Here is a 20,940-nt window from a genome sequence, read left to right on the forward strand (position 1 = left end):
CTCTCTGCCTTCTTTATTACTCATTCCCCTAGTAGGGAAAAGTGGGGGAGGAGAGGAAAGATGGCAAGAGTTTTTGTTTTGATTCATTCACACTTAATAAAGCAAATAAAAACCCTGATTTTTTTTTTTAGATGGAGTCTCGCTGTGTCGCCTGGGCTGGAGTGCAATGGTGTAATCTCAGCTCACTGCAAACTCTGGCTCCCAGGATTAAGCAATTCTCTCTGCTCCAGCTTCCCAAGTAGCTGGGATTACAGACGCACACCACCACGCCTGGCTAAATTTTTTATTTTTTTAGTAGAGACAGGGTTTTGCCATGTTTGCCAGGCTGGTCTTGAACTCCTGACCTCAGATGATCCACCTGCCTCAGCTTCCCAAAGTGCTGGAGTTACAGGCATGAGCCACTGCACCCAGCCAACCCTGATATTTAAAAATAACATCTCTTGGCCGGGCACAGTGGTTCATGCCTGTAATCCCAGGACTTTGGGAGGCTGAGGCAGGTGGATCACCTGAGGTCAGGAGTTCAAGACCAGCCTGGCTAATGTGGTGAGGGACACATTAATGTGGTGAAACCCCGTCTCTACTAAAAACACAAAATTAGCCAGCTGCCTATAATCCCAGCTAGTTGACAGGCCGAGGCAGGAGAATCGCTTGAACCTGGGAGGCAGAGGTTGCACTGAGCCAGGATTGAGCCACTGCACTCCAGCCTGGGCAACAGAGTGAGACTCCATCTCATAAATAAATAAATAAATAAATAGGCCAGGTACGGTGGCTCACACGTGTAATCCCAACACTATGGGAGGCTGAGGTGGGCGGATCATGAGGTCAAGAGATCGAGATCATCCTGGCCAACATGGTGAAACCTCATCTCTACTAAAAATACAAAACTTAGCTGGGCATGGTGTCACACACCTGTAGTCCCAGCTACTCAGGAGGCTGAGGCAGGAGGATTGCTTGAACGCAGGAGGCGGAGGTTGTAGTGAGCCGAGATCTCACCACTGCACTCCAGCCTGGTGACAGAGCAAGACTCCATCTCAATCAATCAATCAATCAATCAATCAATAAAATCTCTCTAGTCACCAGCAATGTTGTGGGCTGTAGATCATTTGTCCTCCCAGGGCCAGAGGGCTTGATAATCTCAGCACTGAATATTCCTGAGACCCCAAAGCAAGCCAACTTTTCCAGCCTTTGCTTCTTTAACAGCATCAATTGTTCTGGTGTTGCTTTGGTCTGAGACAAAAACTGTCTGCCTTTCCTACAGTCCCATAGGGTCTGCTTGTCCCAGACCAGAGCAGCATCAAGGAGGTGGGTGGAAGGAGAGGTCTGAAGGCCCTGCCACACACTCTTCCCGGAGTCGGCCTTCCCTTTCCCTCAGTTTCTGGCTACTAATCTCGGCATCTTGGAGGATTTGCAGCAGCCACGACTAGGAGAGAGGAGCTATTTTGGTTCTGGATTCTCTCTCACAAATACCTGAGACTTAGATAATATCAAGAGTTGACTTGGCCGGGCACATTTGCTCACTCCTGTAATCCCAGCACTTTGGGAGGCAGGCAGATCACTTGAGCCTAGGAGTTCAAGACCAGCCTGGCCAACACAGTGAAACCCTGTCTCTACTAAAAACAGAAAGAAAAAAAAATAGCTGGGCATGGTGACTAATTCTCATGCCTCAGCCCCCTGAGTAGCTGGGATTACAGTTGGCATTTGAACCCAAGAGGCAGAGGTTGCAGTGAGCCGAGATTGGGTCACTGCACTCCAGCCTGGGCAATGGAATGAGATCCTATCTCAAAAAAAAAGGAAAAGGAAAAAAAGAGCTTACTACACTAAGATGGATGGTGAAGATGTTTTGCTGCTATTTGGTAAAGTAATAATAATAAAGGGGTCAGCATGGTGGTTCACACTTGTAATCCCAGCACTTTGGGAGGCTGACGCAGGAGTATCGCTTGAGCCCCGGGCTTCAAGACCAGCCTGAGCAACATAGCAAGACCCAGTCTCTATGAAACATTGAAACGTTAGCTAGCCAGGAATTGTGAATGCACCTGTAATCCCAGCTACTCGGGAGGCTGAGGCGGGAGGATCCCTTGAGCCCAGGAGTTTGAGGCTACAATGAGCTGTGATCACACCACTGCACTCCAGCCTGGGCAACAGAGCAAGATTCTATCTCTAAAACAAAATAATGATAATCATGATAAAGAAAAAATGGTCAGGGAGTTGAACCCCTGTGCTCCCACTCACGTTCATGGTTCCATTGATCTCTGCCACCGACTCATCATCTGTAGGAAACTGATAGATCTGGACTCCGTTGCTGACAAGCTCGCTGGTTATTTTGATTTTGAACTTTGTTAGCTCACTCTTCGAAATGGCATCTGCTTTGGCAATGATAGGGATGATGTTCACCTGGGAAGAGGAGGAGCAAAGTGGGGTCATTGTTAGTAACCTGCAACTGATAGCAGCATGACCTAGGACTTCCACCAGCTGCCAGAGGGTGCCACTCAGCCCCATGGTCTAGGGCTGGCCACTTCTGAAGCCAAATGATAATATAATAAACAGCAAGTACTAACTATGTTTTGGGCACTGAACTAAGTGGTTTACACAAATTAGCACAATTCATCCTGACAATAACCCCTCCAGGAGGTATTATTACTATTTTGCCAATGAAAAACTGAGGCATAGAGAGGTTAAGTAACTTGTCCAAGGCCACAGAGCAGGTAAGTAGCAGAACTGGAGAACTGGGATTCAAATCCAAACTCAGCCTTATTACTAAGTGTCTTGTCTTGTCCTCCCCTCCCCTCTCCTCTCCTCCCCTCTCCTCACCCTCCTCTCTCTTGTTCTTTTCTGGAGACAGAGTCTCGCTCTGTCACCCAGGCTGGAATGCAATGGCGCAACATCAGCTCACTACAACCTCTGCCTCCCGAGTTCAAGTGATTCTCTTGCCTCAGCCTCCTGAGTAGCTGGGATTACAGGTGACAGCCACAACGCCCAGCTAATTTTTTTGTATTTTTAGTAGAGACGGGGTTTCTCCATGTTGGCCAGGCTGGTCTCGAACTCCTCACCTCAGGTGATCTGCCTGCCTCAGCCTCCCAAAGTGCTGGGAAATACAGGCATGAGCTACCGCACCCAGCCTCCCTAGTCTTAAGCATGAGCTGTCTACCAGTTCAGATCCAAGTTGATGAGCTGTGTGGCATCTTGGTATCAAGGTTACTGCTCGGGAGATTTGAAGCAGAAAGGTGACAGCTGGGAATGTGTGGCTGACAGGAGAGAGATGGCTCCTCCTTGCTAACAGTAAATTGTGCCAACCCATCAGGTGCAGGCTAGCCCCAGCCAGGTGTGATGTGGACCCACATGAGATGGCAGGGAAAAGCAGCAGGGACGGTGCTCAGAGAGGACGCACACTTGGCTCCCTTTCTGGCAGCAGACACTGAATAACCAACTCAGTTAGGTGAGGAAGAACCTCTAGTTACAATTTGATCTGAGACTTATGCAAAAAGAAGTATACTGCCTGGGTCTCATGATTAATTTCTGAGTAAGAAAAGCAAGTATATTGTTTCCTGTTATCTGTGTTAAATTAAAAAAAAAAGAAAAAAGCAAGTATAAATGACCAATTTCAGGCATCAGGAGAAAGGCCTAATACCAACCAAAAGTTCAATCCACCTGAACCCTAATCCCTGAAATTCCTCCAAGATGGGACAAGGCTTTTACTGTGAGAAGGCAAAGAAACTTGAAACACACATGTCTTTGTGAGACAGAGCACACTAAGGTCTGGTTGACATGGGGAGGACAGTCATTCCTACCAGTAGACTCCAATGGGGGACATAGGTGGCACTCAGGCCCCGGGCTCTGAAAGGGGAGTCTGGGAGCTCTAGACAGGGAAGATAAATCCTGCCTCCTTTGCACTTTGGCTTAGGAGGGCCTCTGAAGGCAGATATCACACAGGTGCTGGGTCAAAGAAAGACTGAACCTTGTAGGCCCCTCCCTTGAAGTCTTTCACGGGGAAAGGGGTCAAAGCCCTTGCCAAGATGAAACAGCAGGCAGAGCCTCTTCTCCTTGGCACTTTCACCAAGTCCCCACTGGCACACTATAAACATATCTCACGCCTGTAATCCCAGCACTTTGGGAGGCCAAGGCGGGCAAATTACCTGAGCTCAGGGGTTCGAGACCAGCCTGACCAACATGGAGAAAGCCCATCTCTACTAAAAATACAAAATTAGCTGGGCATGGTGGCACATGCCTATAATCCCAGCTACTCAGGACGCTGAGGCAGGAGAATCTTTTGAACCCAGGAGGCAGAGGTTGTGGTTAGCTGAGATCGCGCCATCGTGACAAGAGTGAAACTCCATCTCAAAAAAAACCCATGTATCAAAGGCTTAACCCAGCCCATCCATCAGGCCTGCAGTCATGTGGCTCACCACTGCCCCTATACAGGACATGCAGGGCAGGGCCACATTTCAAGAGCAGCCTTTTATTCATGGGCCATGAGCCCATTACTGTGAAAAATGAAAAATTGCTCCTATTCTGATGAGAGCTGAAATTCAGTTTTAGAGTGGATGTGCTACTAAAGGGCTGCATGTAAATTAGTTTTTTGTTTTTTGTTTTTCTTTTTTGATACGAAGTCTTGTTCTGTCATCCAGGCTGGAGTGCAGTGGTGCAATTCCAGCTCACTGCAACCTCCACCTCCCAAGTTCAAGCAATTTTCCTGCCTGAGTCTCCTCAGTAGGTGGGATTACAGGCACACACAACCATGCCCGGCTAATTTTTGTATTTTTAGTAGAGACAAGGTTTTGCCATGTTGGTCAGGCTGGTCTCAAACTCCTAACCTCAGGTGATCCCCCCTCCTCAGCCTCCCAAAGTGCTGGGATTACAGGCATGAGCCACCATGCCCGGCCTGAATTCAATTTTTGTAAAATAAAAAACCATGGAGTCAGAGCTAGGTCCAAATCCCAGATCCATTTCAAGCTGTCTAAGGTTGAGCAAGTGACTTGAATTTCTACCCCTCAGTTTCATCATGAGTGAAATGGGAATAATAATAGAACTCACCACCGGACTATTGGAAGGATAAAATAAAATAATGCATATAGAGTACTCATCACAGCATCTGGCACACATTAAATAGTAGCAAAAAATGTAATTAGGCTTTTTGAAGAATCCTGTGGTCAATTATTTTGCACAACACATAATCCTCTAACAAGAAGAATCATTGTCTAATTTATACATGGTGTAGAATTTGCATTTTTAAGTTTTTCTTAAAGCAAGACAATGCCTGATTTCCACAGCCATCTTTCTCGGGCATGGAAGCATGATGACATGGGGTCACAGATCTGAGTGTCACAGAATCTGCACTCTACAGCAGCTAGTGATATGACAATGAGCAAGTCATTTAACCTCTCAGAGCCTCAGTTTTCTCTTCTGTAAAATAAGGATAACAATAGTGTGTACTTCACAGGTTGGCATATAACGAGGGTTTTAATGTTAGCTGCAATCATAAAAGTATTGACAGTAAGAATGAAAACTTTTTTTTTGAGATGGAGTTTCACTCTTGTTGCCCAGGCTGGAGTGCAATGGCACGATTTTGGCTCACTGCAACCTCCACCTCCCAGGTTCAAGCAATTCTCCTGCCTTGGCCTCCCGAGGAGCTGGGATTACAGGCGCCCACCACCACGCCTGGCTAATTTTTGTATTTTTAGTAGAGACAGGGTTTTACTATGTTGGTCAGGCTGGTCTTGAACTCCTGACCTTGTGATCCGCCTGCCTCAGCCTCCCAAAGTGCTGGGACTACAGGCATGAGCCAGCATGCCCGGTTCAGAATGATACCTTTCAAAGCCAAGTTTGCATGTTTGATTCTAGCCAGTTAACATTGGGGCAAAGAAAAAAACAGCTTTCCATTGCCAAAGCTTTTGCCCCTAGACCCAGGGAGCCGACTTGCTATTCCTCGAGAGGGATCAGGGCAGAAAGACAACTCAGGGCTCAGATCACAAATCATATGATGCTGGTGCTGGATCCGTAACACCATCTTTATGGAGGGACAGGGAATGAGAAAGAGGATGAGGATGCCACAAATCTCTCCCAGAAACCCACATCTACTTTGCACAAGAGATCAGTAAGAGTGAGCCCCCCATGATCCCCACCCCTGCCTCATATACCTTACTGTCCAGCTTCTTCATAGTCACTAGGTCCAGAGACTTCAGGGAATGACCCGTGGGGGCAATGAAATACAAGCAGACATGGATTCGGGAGTCATGGTAGGTGTGCAGCACTCTTCGGATCTTCAGCTCTTCCTGCAGGTAGGCCTCGAATTGTGCGTCAATGAATTCCACAATGGGTTTGTAGCTAAAAGGGACAGCAGAGACAGAGGCGGACCCCATCAAAAACTTGGATTTTGACACTGTCCCTTTTGGAAGTTTCAAATGCCCTCTGTAATCTTGACTCTCTCCCATCCAGCTGCATTTCTCCATCTCCCTTCAGGGGGCCTCCAATCTTGTCACCCTGGCCACCTTCTCAGTCCCTACATGAGCCAAACCTATGCCCATCTGTTCACGTTCACTAGAATGCCCCTTTCTCTCTCCTCATCCCAATTCTGCCCTCCCAGACCTCAGGGCTCAGCTAAATGCCCTCTTCCTTCCTACAGCCTTCCCCACTTATGCCAGAAAGCCCTTATGCAAGCCAGGGGCATAACAAAAAATGGCATTCAATTGCCTTTTTTTTTGAGACAGTCTTGCTCTGCTGCCCAGGCTGGAGTGCAATGGAGCAATCTTGGTTCACTGTGACCTCTGCTGCCTGGGTTCAATTGATTCTTCTGCCTCAGCCTCTCAAAGTGCTGGGATTACAGGCATGAACCACCACAACTGGCTCAATTGCTTATTGTTGCTTTGCAAGGATTCTCAAATAGACTGTGTCTTCTTGAAGGGCAGGGCCTATAAAGGGCACTTCTATGTCCCTCTGGAGGCCCCAACGCAGTGTGGAGCTCACTGGCTGTATCTGTAGCAGGGCTGATTTCCTCCAAGCTGGGTTTATGTCTTTGCTTCCTTTATCTCCCCTACAGTGCCTAGATGGGAGCTGGGTACACAGTGGGTAGCAAGACCTGTCTTTGGCCCACTGCTGGGCAATCTTGTGAGAACACTTAGGGCTTCTGCTCATTCTCAGTAGGATTAGTGGAGCTCCCCATTTGGTTCCCCCAAGGCCAAGATATTTTTCTGATTCTCATTTCCACCAAGGTAGTGACTTTAAAATCTAAGTATTCAGGCCAGGTGCAGCAGTTCATGGCTGTAATCCCAGCACTTTGGAAGGCTGAGGCAGGCAGATCACCTGAGCTCAGGAGTTGGAGACCAGCCTGGGCAACATGGCAAAACCTCGTCTTTAGTAAAGATACAAAAATTAGTTGGGCATGGTGGCACATGCCTGAATCCCAGCTACTCGGGAGGCTGAGGCATGAGAATCATTGAAACCCAGGAGGCAGGGGTTGCAGTAAGTGGAGATCACACCACTGCACTCCAGTCTGGACAACAGAGTGAGACTTTATCTGAAAGAAAAGAGAAGAGAAGAAAAGAGAAAAGAAAGAAGGAAGGAAGGAAATAAATAAATCTAAGTATTCAGGCAAAATCTGGTAAAGCTATTCCCCACCACACCCTCCACACATGGACACAGGCTCACCAGCTGACTGAGTCTCCATGCACGGCTCCTCTAGCTGGCCCCCAAGTCTTGCCAAGGCTTCTTTTTTTTTTTTTTTTTTTTGAGACAGAGTCTTGCTCTGTCACCAGGCTAGAGTTCAGTGGCACAATCTCGGCTCACTGCAAACTCTGCCTCCCAGGTTCCAGCGATTCCCCTGCCTCAGCCTCCTGAGTAGCCGGGACTACAGGCACGTGCCATCACGCCCAGCTAATTTTTTGTATCTTTAGTAGAGACAGGTTTTCACCACGTTGGCCAGACTGGACTTGAACTCCTGACCTCGGGATCCACCCACCTGGGCCTCCCAAAGTGCTGGGATTACAGGCGTGAGCCACCACGCCCAGCCGCCAAGGCTTCTTAAACAACAGTCAGCCCTCTATGTCTCTGTGTCTTGGTCATCCCTGAGAAACTTCCCTCTCTCTCTGTCCCAGTCCCCTCCCAAGTTGTCCCCATCACCCCTACAGCCTCTTGCTTCTCTTAACTAGGTCAGCTTAGCCAGCCCTGCCTCTTGTTCTCATCTCCCCTGTCTGTCTGCTGCCTCTCTGGCTGAGGGGCTGCCTCTCTTCAGGCTAGAAGAGGCTTGTCATGTGGGCCAAGGGCAGGGAGTTTTCAGATACCGCTGCCAGAAGGGAACATGATGATCAAAGGAGGAGCTGGGCCCAACCAATGCCTCCCACCTGCAGCAGCTCCCAGACTGAGCCTTTTTCAAAGATCGCCCTAGTAGAGAAGGGGGAAGTAGCCTTTTAAAAAAGAATCACAAGATCCTAGATTCTAAGAGCTGCAGCCAGAGTTGACATCCAGGTGCAGGCTATCTCTGGAGCCCCAGAGAAAAATCTTTCTTTTCGGATGGAATTTCGCCCTGTCATCCAGGCAGGAGTGCAGTGGCACGATCTCCGCTTACTGCAACCTCCACCTCCAGAGCCCCAGAGAAAAATCTAAAAACACAGTCCTTTTTTGCTTCCTTTGATCCCTCTGAGCCACTGTTCCGAAGGGCAATCGCATCAAAGAATCTCTTGGTTGCAAAGATCCTTAGAAGGTTCCTGATGAATTTGGAATGAGGGTGGGGGATGTATACCCTAGGCCTTTCAAATTAATTTTTGGATGATTTGCTGGTTTGAAATAGTTGATCATGACACAGCTTCATTTTTTTTCTCCATTACATACCTTTTTTTTTTTAACTTTTTTTTTTTTTTTGCTTTGCAGAAGGAATCAAAGGAGGAAAGAAAATAAAGCTAAAAAGTACATTTTTTAGCTCCCGACCCCCAGCCCCAAAATCTTGAGTGATACACTGTGCCTGTCTTACTGCAATTGCCTCTGGCTCTCAGAAGCTCTCAAGATGTACATGGATCAGACCAGCCAAACTAGCCAATCAGCCTCCAGGATTTGGTGTAGACAAAGATTTGGTCTTATTCATCTCTGTATCCTCCATGTCTAGCCTGCTGTCTGGAACATACTAAAGTTTCTCCTACTGCTCTGTGTTCCCTCCACCCCGGGGCCCCAGCGACTCATCTTCCCGCCGTCCAAGGTGGCCACCTCTCACCCACATTCTGTTGTGCTGGTTACTGGATTCCAGTGGGTGGTAAACAAAATCCCTTACTCCTTTTTTTTTTTTTTTTTTTTTTTTTGAGACGGAGTCTTGCTCTTGTTGCCCAGGCTGGAGTGCAATGGCGCCACCTCGGTTCACTGCAACCTCTGCCTCCCAAGTTCAAGCAATTCTGCTGCGCACCACCACACCTGCCTAATCAAAATTCCTTACTCTTATAGGCTACCTCCTCCCAAACTTCTTCCTTCCTCTAAGTCACACCCGACTATCCTTCAAAGATGCTGCTTTTCTCATGTCCTTCTCAACTGGAAATTTCTTCATCTCCCCACCCAAGTCCCATGGAAGGGCAGAGAGGGCAGCTTTCTTCTAGCTCTTGATTCCCTTGCTCACTGTGATCTCCTCCATCTTCGACCAAAACCAGCTCCAACAGACTCCATCCCTCCCCATCACTACTGATAATCTTTGACATTTCAAGACAGGCATTCTTAACACAGGGTCCATGGACCTCCTGGGGTCTAAGAACAGAATTCAGAGGATCTGAGAACTTGGATAGGAGAAAAAATACATCTTTTTCACTAATCTCTAACTGAGGTTTGAACGATCTATGAACGTAGATAACAATCTACAGTAATGTTAGCAGTACCTGTGATTTCATAACCAATAGAAATCACTGATATCGTCATTTCCCATTCCAGTTGTTGCAAATAGCTCAGAATAGCATTTATACTCATTACGACATCCAAATTCTGATCATTATTAAGCCTGCATATAGATATTATTCCAGAATTGATAGAGAAGCACGTGGATTACTAAGTCACAATTTTAGAATATTTTACTAACTGTTTTTTTGGTATAACTGGAATATTTTAGGCATTTAAAAACATTCTTTTGAGAACAAGCCCATAGGCCTCACTAGATTGCTAACGGGGCCAATGGCACAAAGTAACCCCTGGTCTAGACAATAATTCTTATTCATTTCGGATAATGATATGTACTATGAAGATCCTCCAGTAGGGTAATGGGATATACATGTGATTGAGGGTTTAACTACTTTAAATACAGTGATCAGGGAAGGCTTCTCTAAGGGTAAGACATTTGAGCTGCAAGGATGAGGATGAGAGAGCCATGGAGACACTTGGGTGAAAAGCATTCCAGGCAGAGGAAATAACAAATGTGAGGATGATCCCGAGGCAGAAACCAGTCTGACAGGTTTGAGCAATAGGAAAAAGGCCAGGGAGGTGGGACTTGGTGAACCCAGTGTGAGTAAACTATTCACAGTAGCCCAAAGGTCTAAACGACCCAAATGTCCATCAACTGATGACTAGATAAAGAAAACATGGAGGCTGGGTGCCATGGCTCACATCTGTAATCCCAGAACTTTGAGAGGCCGAGGCAGGTGGATTACCTGAGGCCAGGAGTTCAAGACCAACCCAGCCAACATGGCGAAACCCCTGTCTCTAATAAAAATACAAAAATTGGCCAGGTGTGGTGGCGTGCGCCTGTAGTCACAGCTACTTGGGAGGCTGAGGCCAGAGAATTGCTTGAACCCGGGTGGCGGAGGTTGCAGTAAGCCAAGATTGCACTACTGCACTCCAGCCTGGGCAACAGAGCGAGACTGGGTCTCAAAAAAAAAGTGCTTTATTTCTTGTATCTCTGGCACCTCACACTGTACTTGTCACATAGTAGATATTTAGTAGTTTATAAAATGGACTAGGTTCCCACAGCAACTTGATTCTCAGTCTTGTGGATTCTTTTTCTCAAATCTGCCCCTCCTCTCTATCCTCAAAGCTTCTCTTCCTGTTCAAGCCCTCATCATGTCTCCCATCCTCAAGAGTTGCCCCTGACCTCCTTGTCCCCCTCTAGACATGGCCTTGTGTATTTCTCCCAGCTCAGACAAGCCTTCTTTTTTTATCTGTTTTTTAGAGACGAGGCCTCGCTCTGTTGCCCAGGCTGGAGAACAATGGCATGATCACAGCTCACCGTGACCTTTAACTCATGGGCTGTATTCTCCTGCCTCAGCCTTCTGAGTAGCTGGGACTACAGGCGCACACCACCACACCTGGCTAATTTTTAATTCTTTTGTAGAGACAGGGCCTCCTTATGTTACCCAGGTGGTCCTGAACTTTTGGGCTCAAGCGATCCTCCCAACTTGGCCCCACAAACTGCTGGGATTACAGGTATGAGCCACCGTGCCTGGCCTCTCTTCCTCACAGATGACCTTTATTTTCAACTTGCTGATTATCTTTCCAGACCTTTTTCTATGCATTTATACGCATAATAGAGAGAAATGTTTGTGGTTTTATTGGAGGGAGGGGGCAGATTTATACACATGGCATCATGATCATTCTGCAACTTCTTCTTTTTCACTTCACAAGATATCCTGGAGATCTAGTCATGTGAGTATATATTGATCTACCTCATTCTATTAAACTGCCAAGCACAATTCCATGGTATGGTAATTCCATAGTTTATTTAATTGCTCTGTTGGTCAAAATTTAGACTATTGTTTTTGTTTTTTTTTTTTTTTGAGACAGGGTCTCACTCTGTCACCCAGGCTGGAGTGCAATGGCACGATCTCGGCTCACCACAACTTCCGCCTCCCAGGTTCAAGCAATTCTCCTGCCTCAGCCTCCTGAGTAGCTGGGATTACAGGCATGCGCCACCACTCCCGGCTAATTTTGTATTTTTAGTAGAGACCAGGTTTCCCCATGTTGGTCAGGCTGATCTCGAACTCCCGACCTCAGGTGATCTGTCTGCCTTGGTCTCCCAAAGTACTGGGATTACAGGCATGAGCCACCTCGCCCGCTTAGACTGTTTAAATTATTTTTCATTCAATAACCAAAGCTGGAGTGAACATGCTTTCTGTATGCTTCTGATGAGTATTACAACTGTTTCTCTAGGCTGTATACTTAAAGGTGGAGCTGCTGGGTCATAAATTATTTACATTTAAAATTTTAATAGATACTGCCAAATTTGCCCTCCAAAAAGTCTATATCAATTTACAGTCCCATCAACATGAATGAAATTACCTCGTGTTAGTGGATATTACACCATCTTTTAGTTTTTGCAAATCTGATGAATAATAAAAAATATTTCATTGTTTCATTTTGCATTTCTCTAATTACTGGGGAAGTTGAATGACCATTTCATTTGTTGATTGGACATTTGTATTTCCCCTTCTGTAAATTATCTGTTCATTTCTCATTGAATTATAGAAGCTCTTTTTCCATTTTAGAGAATCCTTTGTCTGTTATTTAGGCTGCAAATATCTTCTCCCTATCTGTAGCTTGTTTTTACTTTTGTTTACAGTATCTTTCAATATAAAAGGGTTTTTTTATTTTAATGAATTTAAATCCATCAGGCTTTTCTTCTATGACTTTTGAATTTTGCATCATGATTAGAAAAGCCTTCTCTACCCCCAAAGTTATAAAAATATTCTCTGATGTTTTCTCCTTTTATTTTTAGAATCTGTTTTTAGTCCAATGGGAATCTATTTTTGTGAATGGTGTTTGTGTGAGAGGGTCTCGTTTTATTTTTTTCCTAAATAGATGGACTATTTTCCCAGCATCATCTCTTGAATAGTCCATTCTTCCCCTGCTAACTTACATATGCTAAATTTCCATATGAGCAGGAATCCGGTCTCAGACTGACTTTTCTGTTCTGTTGCTCTTTTTGCTATTACGATGCCTTTACATCCTTACTTTCAATTCACTCAGCAATCACAGTAATCTGGCTTCTACCCACAATTCCCCTCGAATTATTATTCCAAAATGTATTACTGACCTTCATGTCACCAAACCCAGTGAATATTTTTCAGTTTTCATCTTCCTGGATACCATGTATCATTCCCTCCCATATGCTGCATGATTCAGCTCTCCCTTGATTCATCTTTCAATAAAAATCATGATTGGCCAGGCATGGTGGCTCATGCCTATAATCCCAGCACTTTGGGAGGCTAAGGTGGGCGGATTGCCTGAGGTCAGGAGATCAAGACCAGCCTGGCCAACATGGTGAAACCCCATCTCTACTAAAAATACAAAAAATTAGCCAGGCGTGGTGGCAGGTACCTGTAATCCTAGCTATTCCGGAGGTTGAGGCAGGAGAACTGCTTGAACCCAGGAGGCGGAGGTTGCAGTGAGCTGCACCATTGCACTCCAGCCTGGGTGACAAGAGGTAGACTTCATCTCAAAAAAAAAAAAAACATGATCATAATATCTTCAGTTTATGAGATGAGGTGGCTACTCTGTGCCAGGTGTTTAAGCATTTTATATTCCATACATGTCAAACGTGCTTCACCACAACTCTCTAAGGTACGTATTATTTTGATCATCATCATCATCATCCCCATTTTACAGATGAGAAAACTGAGGCATAGAAAATTAAAATACCTTGTTGAAGATCCCTGGGCTAAAAAGATGGCAAGATGGGATTTGAATCCAGGTCTAAGACCAAAGCCTAGGTTCCTAAGCACTCCCCTCTGAGCCTGTCTTCTCAGTCTCTCCCTTAAATCCCCTTTTCTCCAGCATCCTTTTTTTTGTTTTGTTTTTTAGACTGAGTCTGTCTCTGTCACCCAGGCTGGAGTGCAGTGGCTTGATCTCGGCTCACTGCAACCTCCACCTCCCGGGTTCAAGGGATTCTCCTGCCTCAGCCTCCTGAGTAGCTGGGACTACAGGTGCTTGCTGCCACACCCAGCTAATTTTTTTTTATCATGTGTGTGATCTAAATCACATTCTTTTTTTTTTTTTAAAGAAAGAAAGAGAAAGGGAGAGAGAGAACAGGAGTCTTGCTCTATTGCCCAGGCTGGAATGCAATCTAAAAATAGGTATTAAAAACCTCTTTTATACTGATAATTGTACTTGTCAGCAGAGACAGGAAGGAATAAGAGAAGAAAATAACAAACAAACAGCCAACCAATATTTCATTTAAGTCTGTGAAATGCTATGCAAATGCTGAAGAGTGACTTACTTCCAATTATGTGGTCACTTTCAAAATAGGTGTAATGTGATACTGAGAAAAATGTATGTTCTGTGAACCTGGGGTGAAGAATTCTATAGATATTCACTGAATTTACTTGTTGCAGGTCTGAGATCAAATCACAGATGTCCCTGTTAATTTTCTATCTCGTTGATCCATCAAATATTAACAATGTGGTGTCAAAGTCTCCCACTATTATTGTACGGGAGTCCAAGTCTCTTTATAAGTCATTAAGAACTTGTCTTATGTAGCTGGGTGTTCCTATATTGGGTGCATATATATTTATGATCATTGACTCCTGTTGTTGCATTGATCTTTTTACCATTATGTAATGTCCTTCTTTGTTTCTTTTAGTCTTTGTTACTATTAAAGTCTATTTTGTCAGAGACGAAAGTTACAAGCCCTTTTTTTTTGCTCTCCATTTGATTGGTAAGTCTTCCATCAAAGCTTTTTGAGTCTACGTGTGTCCTTGCTTATGAGATGGATCTGGATACAGCGTACCAATGGGTTTTGACTTTTTATTCAATTTTCCTTTCTGTGTCTTTGATTGGGGCATTTAATCCATTTAAATTTAGGATTAACATTGATATTTGTGAGTTTAATATTGTCGTTTAATGCTAGCTGGCTATTTTGCCCGTTGGTTGATATAGATTCTTCATTATGGAGATACTCTTTACCTTTTGGTAAGTTTTTGGGATGACTGATACTGGTTGTTCTGTTCTGTGTATAGTGCTTCTTTCAGAAGCTCTTGTAAAGCAGGCCTGGTGGTGATGAAATCTCTGAGTGCTTGCTTGTTCATGAAAAATTTTATTTTTCCTTCATTTATAAAGCTCAGTTTGGCTGGATATGAGATTTTGAGTTGAAAATTCTTTTCTTTGAGGATATTGAATATTAACCCCTACTCTCTTCTAGTTTGTAGGGTTTCTGCTGAGAGATCTGCTGTGAGTCTGATTGGCTTCCCCTTATGGGTGACCTGACCCTTCTCTCTAGCTGCCCTTAGAATTTTTTTCTATTTTTCAACCCTGGTGAATCTAATGATTATGTGTCTTGGGGTTGCTCTACTTGAGGAATGTCTTTGTGGTGTGCTCTCTATTAGCTGGAGTTGAGTATTGTCCTGCCTTACTAGGTTAGGAAAGTTTTCCTGAATAATATCCTAAAGAATATTTTCCAGCTTGGATTCATTCTCTTCATGACATTCAGGTACATCTATCAAACGTAAATTAGGTCTTTTCACATAGTCCCATATTTCTTGGAGACTGTGCTCATTCCTTTTTAACTCTTTCTTAATCTAATCTTGTCTTCTCCTTTCATTTCATTAAGTTGGTCTTCAACCTCTGATATCCTTTCTTCCACTTGATCAATTCGGCTGTTAAAACCTGTGCATACTTCATGGGAGTTCTCGCATTGTATTCTTCAGTTCCATTAATTCACTTACATTCCTCTCTAAATTGTCTATTCTCGTTAGGATTTCATCAAACCTTTTTCAAAGTTCTTAGTTTCTTTGCATTGGGTTAGAACATGTTCTTTTAACTCACAGAAGTTTCTTATCATCCACCTTCTGAAGCCTACTTATGTTAATGGAACGCACTTGCTCTCCATCAGGCCTTGTTCCATTGCTGATGAGGAACTGTGATCCACTGTAGAGGGAGAGGCATTCTGATTTTGGGTATTCTCAGCCTTTTTAGGCTGGTTTCTTCCCATCATTATAAATTTATCCATCTGTCGTCCTTGTAATTACCGACTTTCTAATTAGGTCTCTGAGTGGACGTCCAACTTGTTGATTCCCAGCACTGGAATCTGAGCAACCCACTTCGCTGGCTAAAACATCGGTGTTAAGATTGATGGTGCTTTTCTACCCAGGAATCTCTGGTCTGGCTTCCTTCTTGAGTCCGTCCTTCAATCAGCTGAATAGGTGACTCTGCCTTCCCGGAGCTCCAAATGTTGACCAAAAGGGGACCCAGTCCCGTTTACTCTGCACCAAGAACTGCCACACTGAGGTGCTGGCAAAACCACCGCGCTGGCCACAAGAGTCGTGCTGGCGACCCGTGGAGCTCCTCCACTGGGAATCTCCTGGTCCGTGAGCAACAAAAATTCATCTGAAAGTGTGGCGTCCTCTCCTTCTCTGTGCTTTCACTGGGAGCTACAATCCCGAGCTGCTAGTGATCAGCCATCTTCTAATTTTTTGTATTTTTACTAGAGACAGGGTTTCGCTGTGTTTGCCAGATGGTCTCGATTCCTTGACCTCATGATCCGCCCACCTCAGCCTCCCAAAGTGCTAGGATTACAGGTGTGAGCCACTGCACCCGACCTTCAACATCCTTTTTTATTTTATTTTTTGAATGGAATCTTACTCTGTCACCCAGGCTAGAGTGCCATGGCATGATCTTGGCTCACTGCAACCTCTGCCTTCCAGGTTCAGGTTCAGGTTCAAGTGATTCTCATGCCTCAGCCTCCCAAGTAGCTGGTATTATAGGCACGCACCACCATGGCCAGTTAATTTTCTGTATTTTTAGTAGAGATGGGATCTCACCATGTTGGCCAGACTGAACTTGAACTCCTGGCCTCAAGTGATTTGCCCACCTCGGCTTTCCAAAGTGCCAGAATTACAGGCTTGAGCCACCGTGCCCTGCCTCCAGCATCGTTTAAATGGCAGCTTTCCACAGTATCCAGCCTTACTCATTTCTCCTCCCAGTTTATGCACGTGCCCTTGTAAAGCAGGACATTCTAATGCCTGGTTTCAATGCAGTTTCACTGACATTTCTATGCTAACAGCATGAAGAAAACACTGCTTTTTATTACAGATCCCTGGAGCTTACTCCACCCCTGCTCCCCAGTGAAATTTCAAGGAGGCTTTTCATTTCTACTTATTTATTATAAGTATGTATCATATTTATAATCAGGAAAAAACAATACGGATATTTAAAAAATATAACGGAAGTAGAATTGCCTCTGAGGGGCAGTATCTCTTCAGTCCTCCCAAGCCATCTTTATCAAGGCATTGTCCAATGTTAGATATGTTGAATGCATGTAACTGAAGAACTGTAAGAAATGTAACTGAAGTTTTTGAGCAATCTGCAGCTGAGATTAAGCACTCATATTGTGGTCTGAATATCCCCATTCTCCAAAGTTTAATTTATTCTCAACCAAACAAGAATAGCACAATAAGCATACCTATACAAAGCAGAGGTGGCCAGACGCAGTGGCTCACGCCTGTAATCTCAGCACTTTTGGAAGGCTGAGGTGGGAGGATCACTTGAGGTCGGGAGTTCGAGACCAACCTGGCCAACATGGCAAAACCTCATCTCTACTAAAATTACAGAAAAATCAGCGGGGTGTGGTGGTGCGTGACTAATTCCAGCTACTTGAGAGGCTGAGGCAGGAGAATCGCTTGAACCTGGGAGGCAGAGGTTGTAGTCAGCCAAGATTGTGCCACTGCACTCCAGCCTGGGTGATAGAACGTGACTCCATCTCAAAAAAAGAAAAAAAACAAAGTAGAGATGTCTTTTTTCTAGAATTTCAAATGCAAAACAGAACTCAACTGCATTATGAAGAAGCTACATATATTTATTCATTATAAGGAAGTAAGCGTGGCTGTTACAGCTTTAAGGGGGAAATAAAAGAATTTGACACAAAGTTCCTCTAAGAAGCAAGAGAATCCTGAAAGGATGAGAAGACCCTCTGCTCAAAATGATGAATGGCCCTTCTGAGATTAACACATGTGATAACCACGTGACTTCTGGTTAAATGCAGATGGTGCCTGACCCCACCCCTCATCACATCCTCATCTCTGAGCCTCACCTACTCTTCACTCATACACATTCTCAACCCCCCACATCTTTTTTTTGTTTGTTTTGAGACAGAATCTCACTCTGCCTCCCAGGCTGGAGTGCAGTGGTGCAATCTCAGCTCACTGCAACCTCTATCTCCCAGGCTCAAGTGCTTCTCCCACCTCAGCCTCCAGAGTAGCTGGAATTACAGGCACCTGCCACCACACCCAGCTAATTTTTGTATTTTTAGTACAGACAGGGTTTCACCATGTTGGCCAGGCTGATCTTGAACTCCTGACTTCAAGTGATCTTCATGCCTCAGTCTCCCAAAGTTCTGGGATTACAGGCATGAGCCACCTTGCCTGGCCCCTCAACATCTTTCCTAGCCCCTCTCCTATCTCTCTGCTTACTGCTGTTCAGTCCCTTTTCAGGATTTCTTTTCCTTCGTCTGTGAATTTAACATCCCGAGATTTTTGTCTTTAGTCCCGTGTTCTTCTCACTCTACTCTGATCCGTGGGCGATTTTACATGTGTCCATGGTTGGGACATATCACCACTACCTTAATAACCCAATCTTTATTTCTAGCCTCTTCTGATCTCCAACTCTATGTGTTCAACTGCCTCACGTATATCAGTATTTCTCAGACAGATCAAACTCGACATGTCCAAACAGCTGATTATTTTGAGCCCTGGTTCTCTTATGGACTGCCACCACCATGTGTCCACTCTCCAAAGCTGGAAATTTTGGCCTCATTCTAGATTTTTCTTTTGCCTTCACAACCCTACACCAAGTCGTGTTGATATTTACCTACTCAGTATTTAGCAAGTCTGTCGCCTCTTTCTTATCTCAGCACCTATTTTACCTTTGGCCTCGATCAGAAATCCCTCTGTGATCTGGCACCTGCTTACCTCTTCAGCCTCCTCTCCCCCTGTTTTTCCCCAAGCTTATTCCAAGTGCTAGCCCAAGGGCAGAACCAAGTTTTTCCAGCCCTTACACTTAATGCAATTTGAAAGACTCTCTGAGGAAAATAATACAACATTGTGATTGAACATTAGTTACAGAGTTCTGGAAGGGGCCTGTACAATCTTCATTAGCTTCACAGTGCCTCTGCCTCTGTCTAGCTGCACTACACAGAAAGAGCAAGCTGCACTTTCCTAGAACGCACCAGAATCCTGCGCATCACTTTGCCTTTATACAGGCAGTTACCTCTGCCCAAGATGCCCCTGTCTCCCTTCCCTTGTCTGTCTGGCAAAACAGTTCGTCCTTCAAGAGTCAGCTCAGGACGCACATCCTTTGGGAAGGCTTCCCTGACCTCCCTACGTGGAATTGACTGTTCTCGCCCTTGCGTTCTCATTGTAACTTGTCCTTTATCTCTTTGTACCCTGTTCTTTACAGAGCATTTTATACTCCATGGAAATTATTTGCTTAAAACCGGTTTTGCCTGTGAGTGCCTCAAGGGCAGAGACTAAGCCATTCCTTTTTAGATGGTCGGAGCCTGACAGTACCTGGTGCAAGGTAGGAGCACAAGACATGTTTGTTGCATGGAATTGAGACCCAAACCATGTATATTACAGACACCCTTCTTTGGCGAAGTGAGTGGAGTGGAGCAGTTGCTGTAAACAAGGACCTTGACAGGGCTGATGCTTAGGAGGTATCTGCTGCCCACATCATTCTGGGACGACAGACTAGGGCCCAGTATCTGTGCTGTCTTCAAGACCCCCATGCTTCTCCGTGTGGCCCTCTACCAACCTCCCCACCTCACCCCACTGCTTTCCTTACCTGTCCTCTTTGTTGATCTGGTCCCCAAAGCCAACTGTGCTAACGATCGTGAGCTTTAGCCCCACATTGCTCTCTTGGAGGTCATAGGTATTAGACCGGAGCTGGACACCTGGCTGTGTGTGGGTGGCTGGCTCCCCTTCAAACTTGGTGTTGAACAGGGTGTCCATGAGGGTGGACTTGCCCAAACCTGTCTCTCCTGAAAAGCAAAAGGATAAATTATAGTCTGTTCACATAGTGACTATGCAGCCCTTACATATCATGTTTCAGATATACACTTGTTGACATGGGAAAATGAACATGACAGGCTGGGTATAATGGCTCACGCCTGTAATCCCAGCACTTTGGGAGGTCAAGGCAGATGAATCATGAGGTCAGGAGTTCGAGACCAGCCTGGCTAACATGGTAAAACCCTGTCTCTACTAAAAATAGAAAAATTAGCCAGTCGTGGCAGTGCATGCCTGTAGCCCAGAAGGGGATTGAGGTAGGAGAATCACTTGAACCTGGGAGGCAGAGGTTGCAATGAGCCGAGATCATGCAACTGCACTCCAGCCTGGGCAACAGAGGGAGACTCCTTCTCAAAAAAAAAAAAAAGAAAGAAAAAGAACATGATAAAATATAAAGTGAAAAGCATATAGAAGCAGACGAACTATATGATCTCAGTTAAATGAAAAAGACTGAGAGGAACTACATCAATGGATCAGCAGTAGTCATCTCAGATAGTAGAATTGAGGTAATTTTCATTTTATTCTTCCAATTTTTCTGTCATTTGGAAATTTTACCTTGAGTATACATTGCTTTTACAGTCAGAAAAAGAAATTATGTTACAGGCAGCAATGGAAAGGTATGGCTATGCCTAGAAAAAAGTCTGAAAGGAAATATAATATACTCTTACCAATGGCTATCTCTGAGTGGTGGCCTTATGTGTGGTTTTCCTCACTTTCTAAGTGGAATATGTAATATGTATAGTTTCTTTCATAAAAATTAAAGGGCTGTTTTAATTTTTTTTTTTTTTTTTTGAGATGAGTCTCTCTCCGTCACCAGGCTGAAGTGCAGTGGTGCTATCTCGGCTCACTGCAACTTCCGCCTCCCAGGTTCAAGCGATTCTCCTGCCTCGGCCTCCTGAGTAGCTGGGACTACAGGCATGTGCCACCATACCCAATTAATTTTTGTATTTTTAGTAGAGAAGGGGTTTCACCATGTTAGCCAGGATAATCTCAATCTCTT

General features: G+C 44.9%; 1 protein-coding gene across 10 annotated transcripts in view; it reads right to left on the reverse strand.

The window, feature by feature from the left end:
* The window catches only part of SEPTIN6 (septin 6), an 85,475-nt gene that overhangs the window by 36,768 nt on the left and 27,767 nt on the right, over nt 1-20,940 (reverse strand). For all 10 annotated transcript variants that reach the window (XM_035289594.3, XM_035289592.3, XM_035289593.3 and 7 more), the window contains exons 3-5: nt 19,717-19,912; nt 6,132-6,318; nt 2,230-2,391 (exon numbers count right to left, since the gene is read on the reverse strand). In XM_035289594.3, the coding sequence (XP_035145485.1) occupies nt 2,230-2,391; nt 6,132-6,318; nt 19,717-19,912 (545 nt within the window). The remainder of the gene's footprint in view (nt 1-2,229; nt 2,392-6,131; nt 6,319-19,716; nt 19,913-20,940) is intronic.

The sequence above is a fragment of the Callithrix jacchus genome, chromosome X (assembly GCF_049354715.1).
Source record: "Callithrix jacchus isolate 240 chromosome X, calJac240_pri, whole genome shotgun sequence".
Lineage (NCBI taxonomy): Eukaryota > Metazoa > Chordata > Mammalia > Primates > Cebidae > Callithrix > Callithrix jacchus.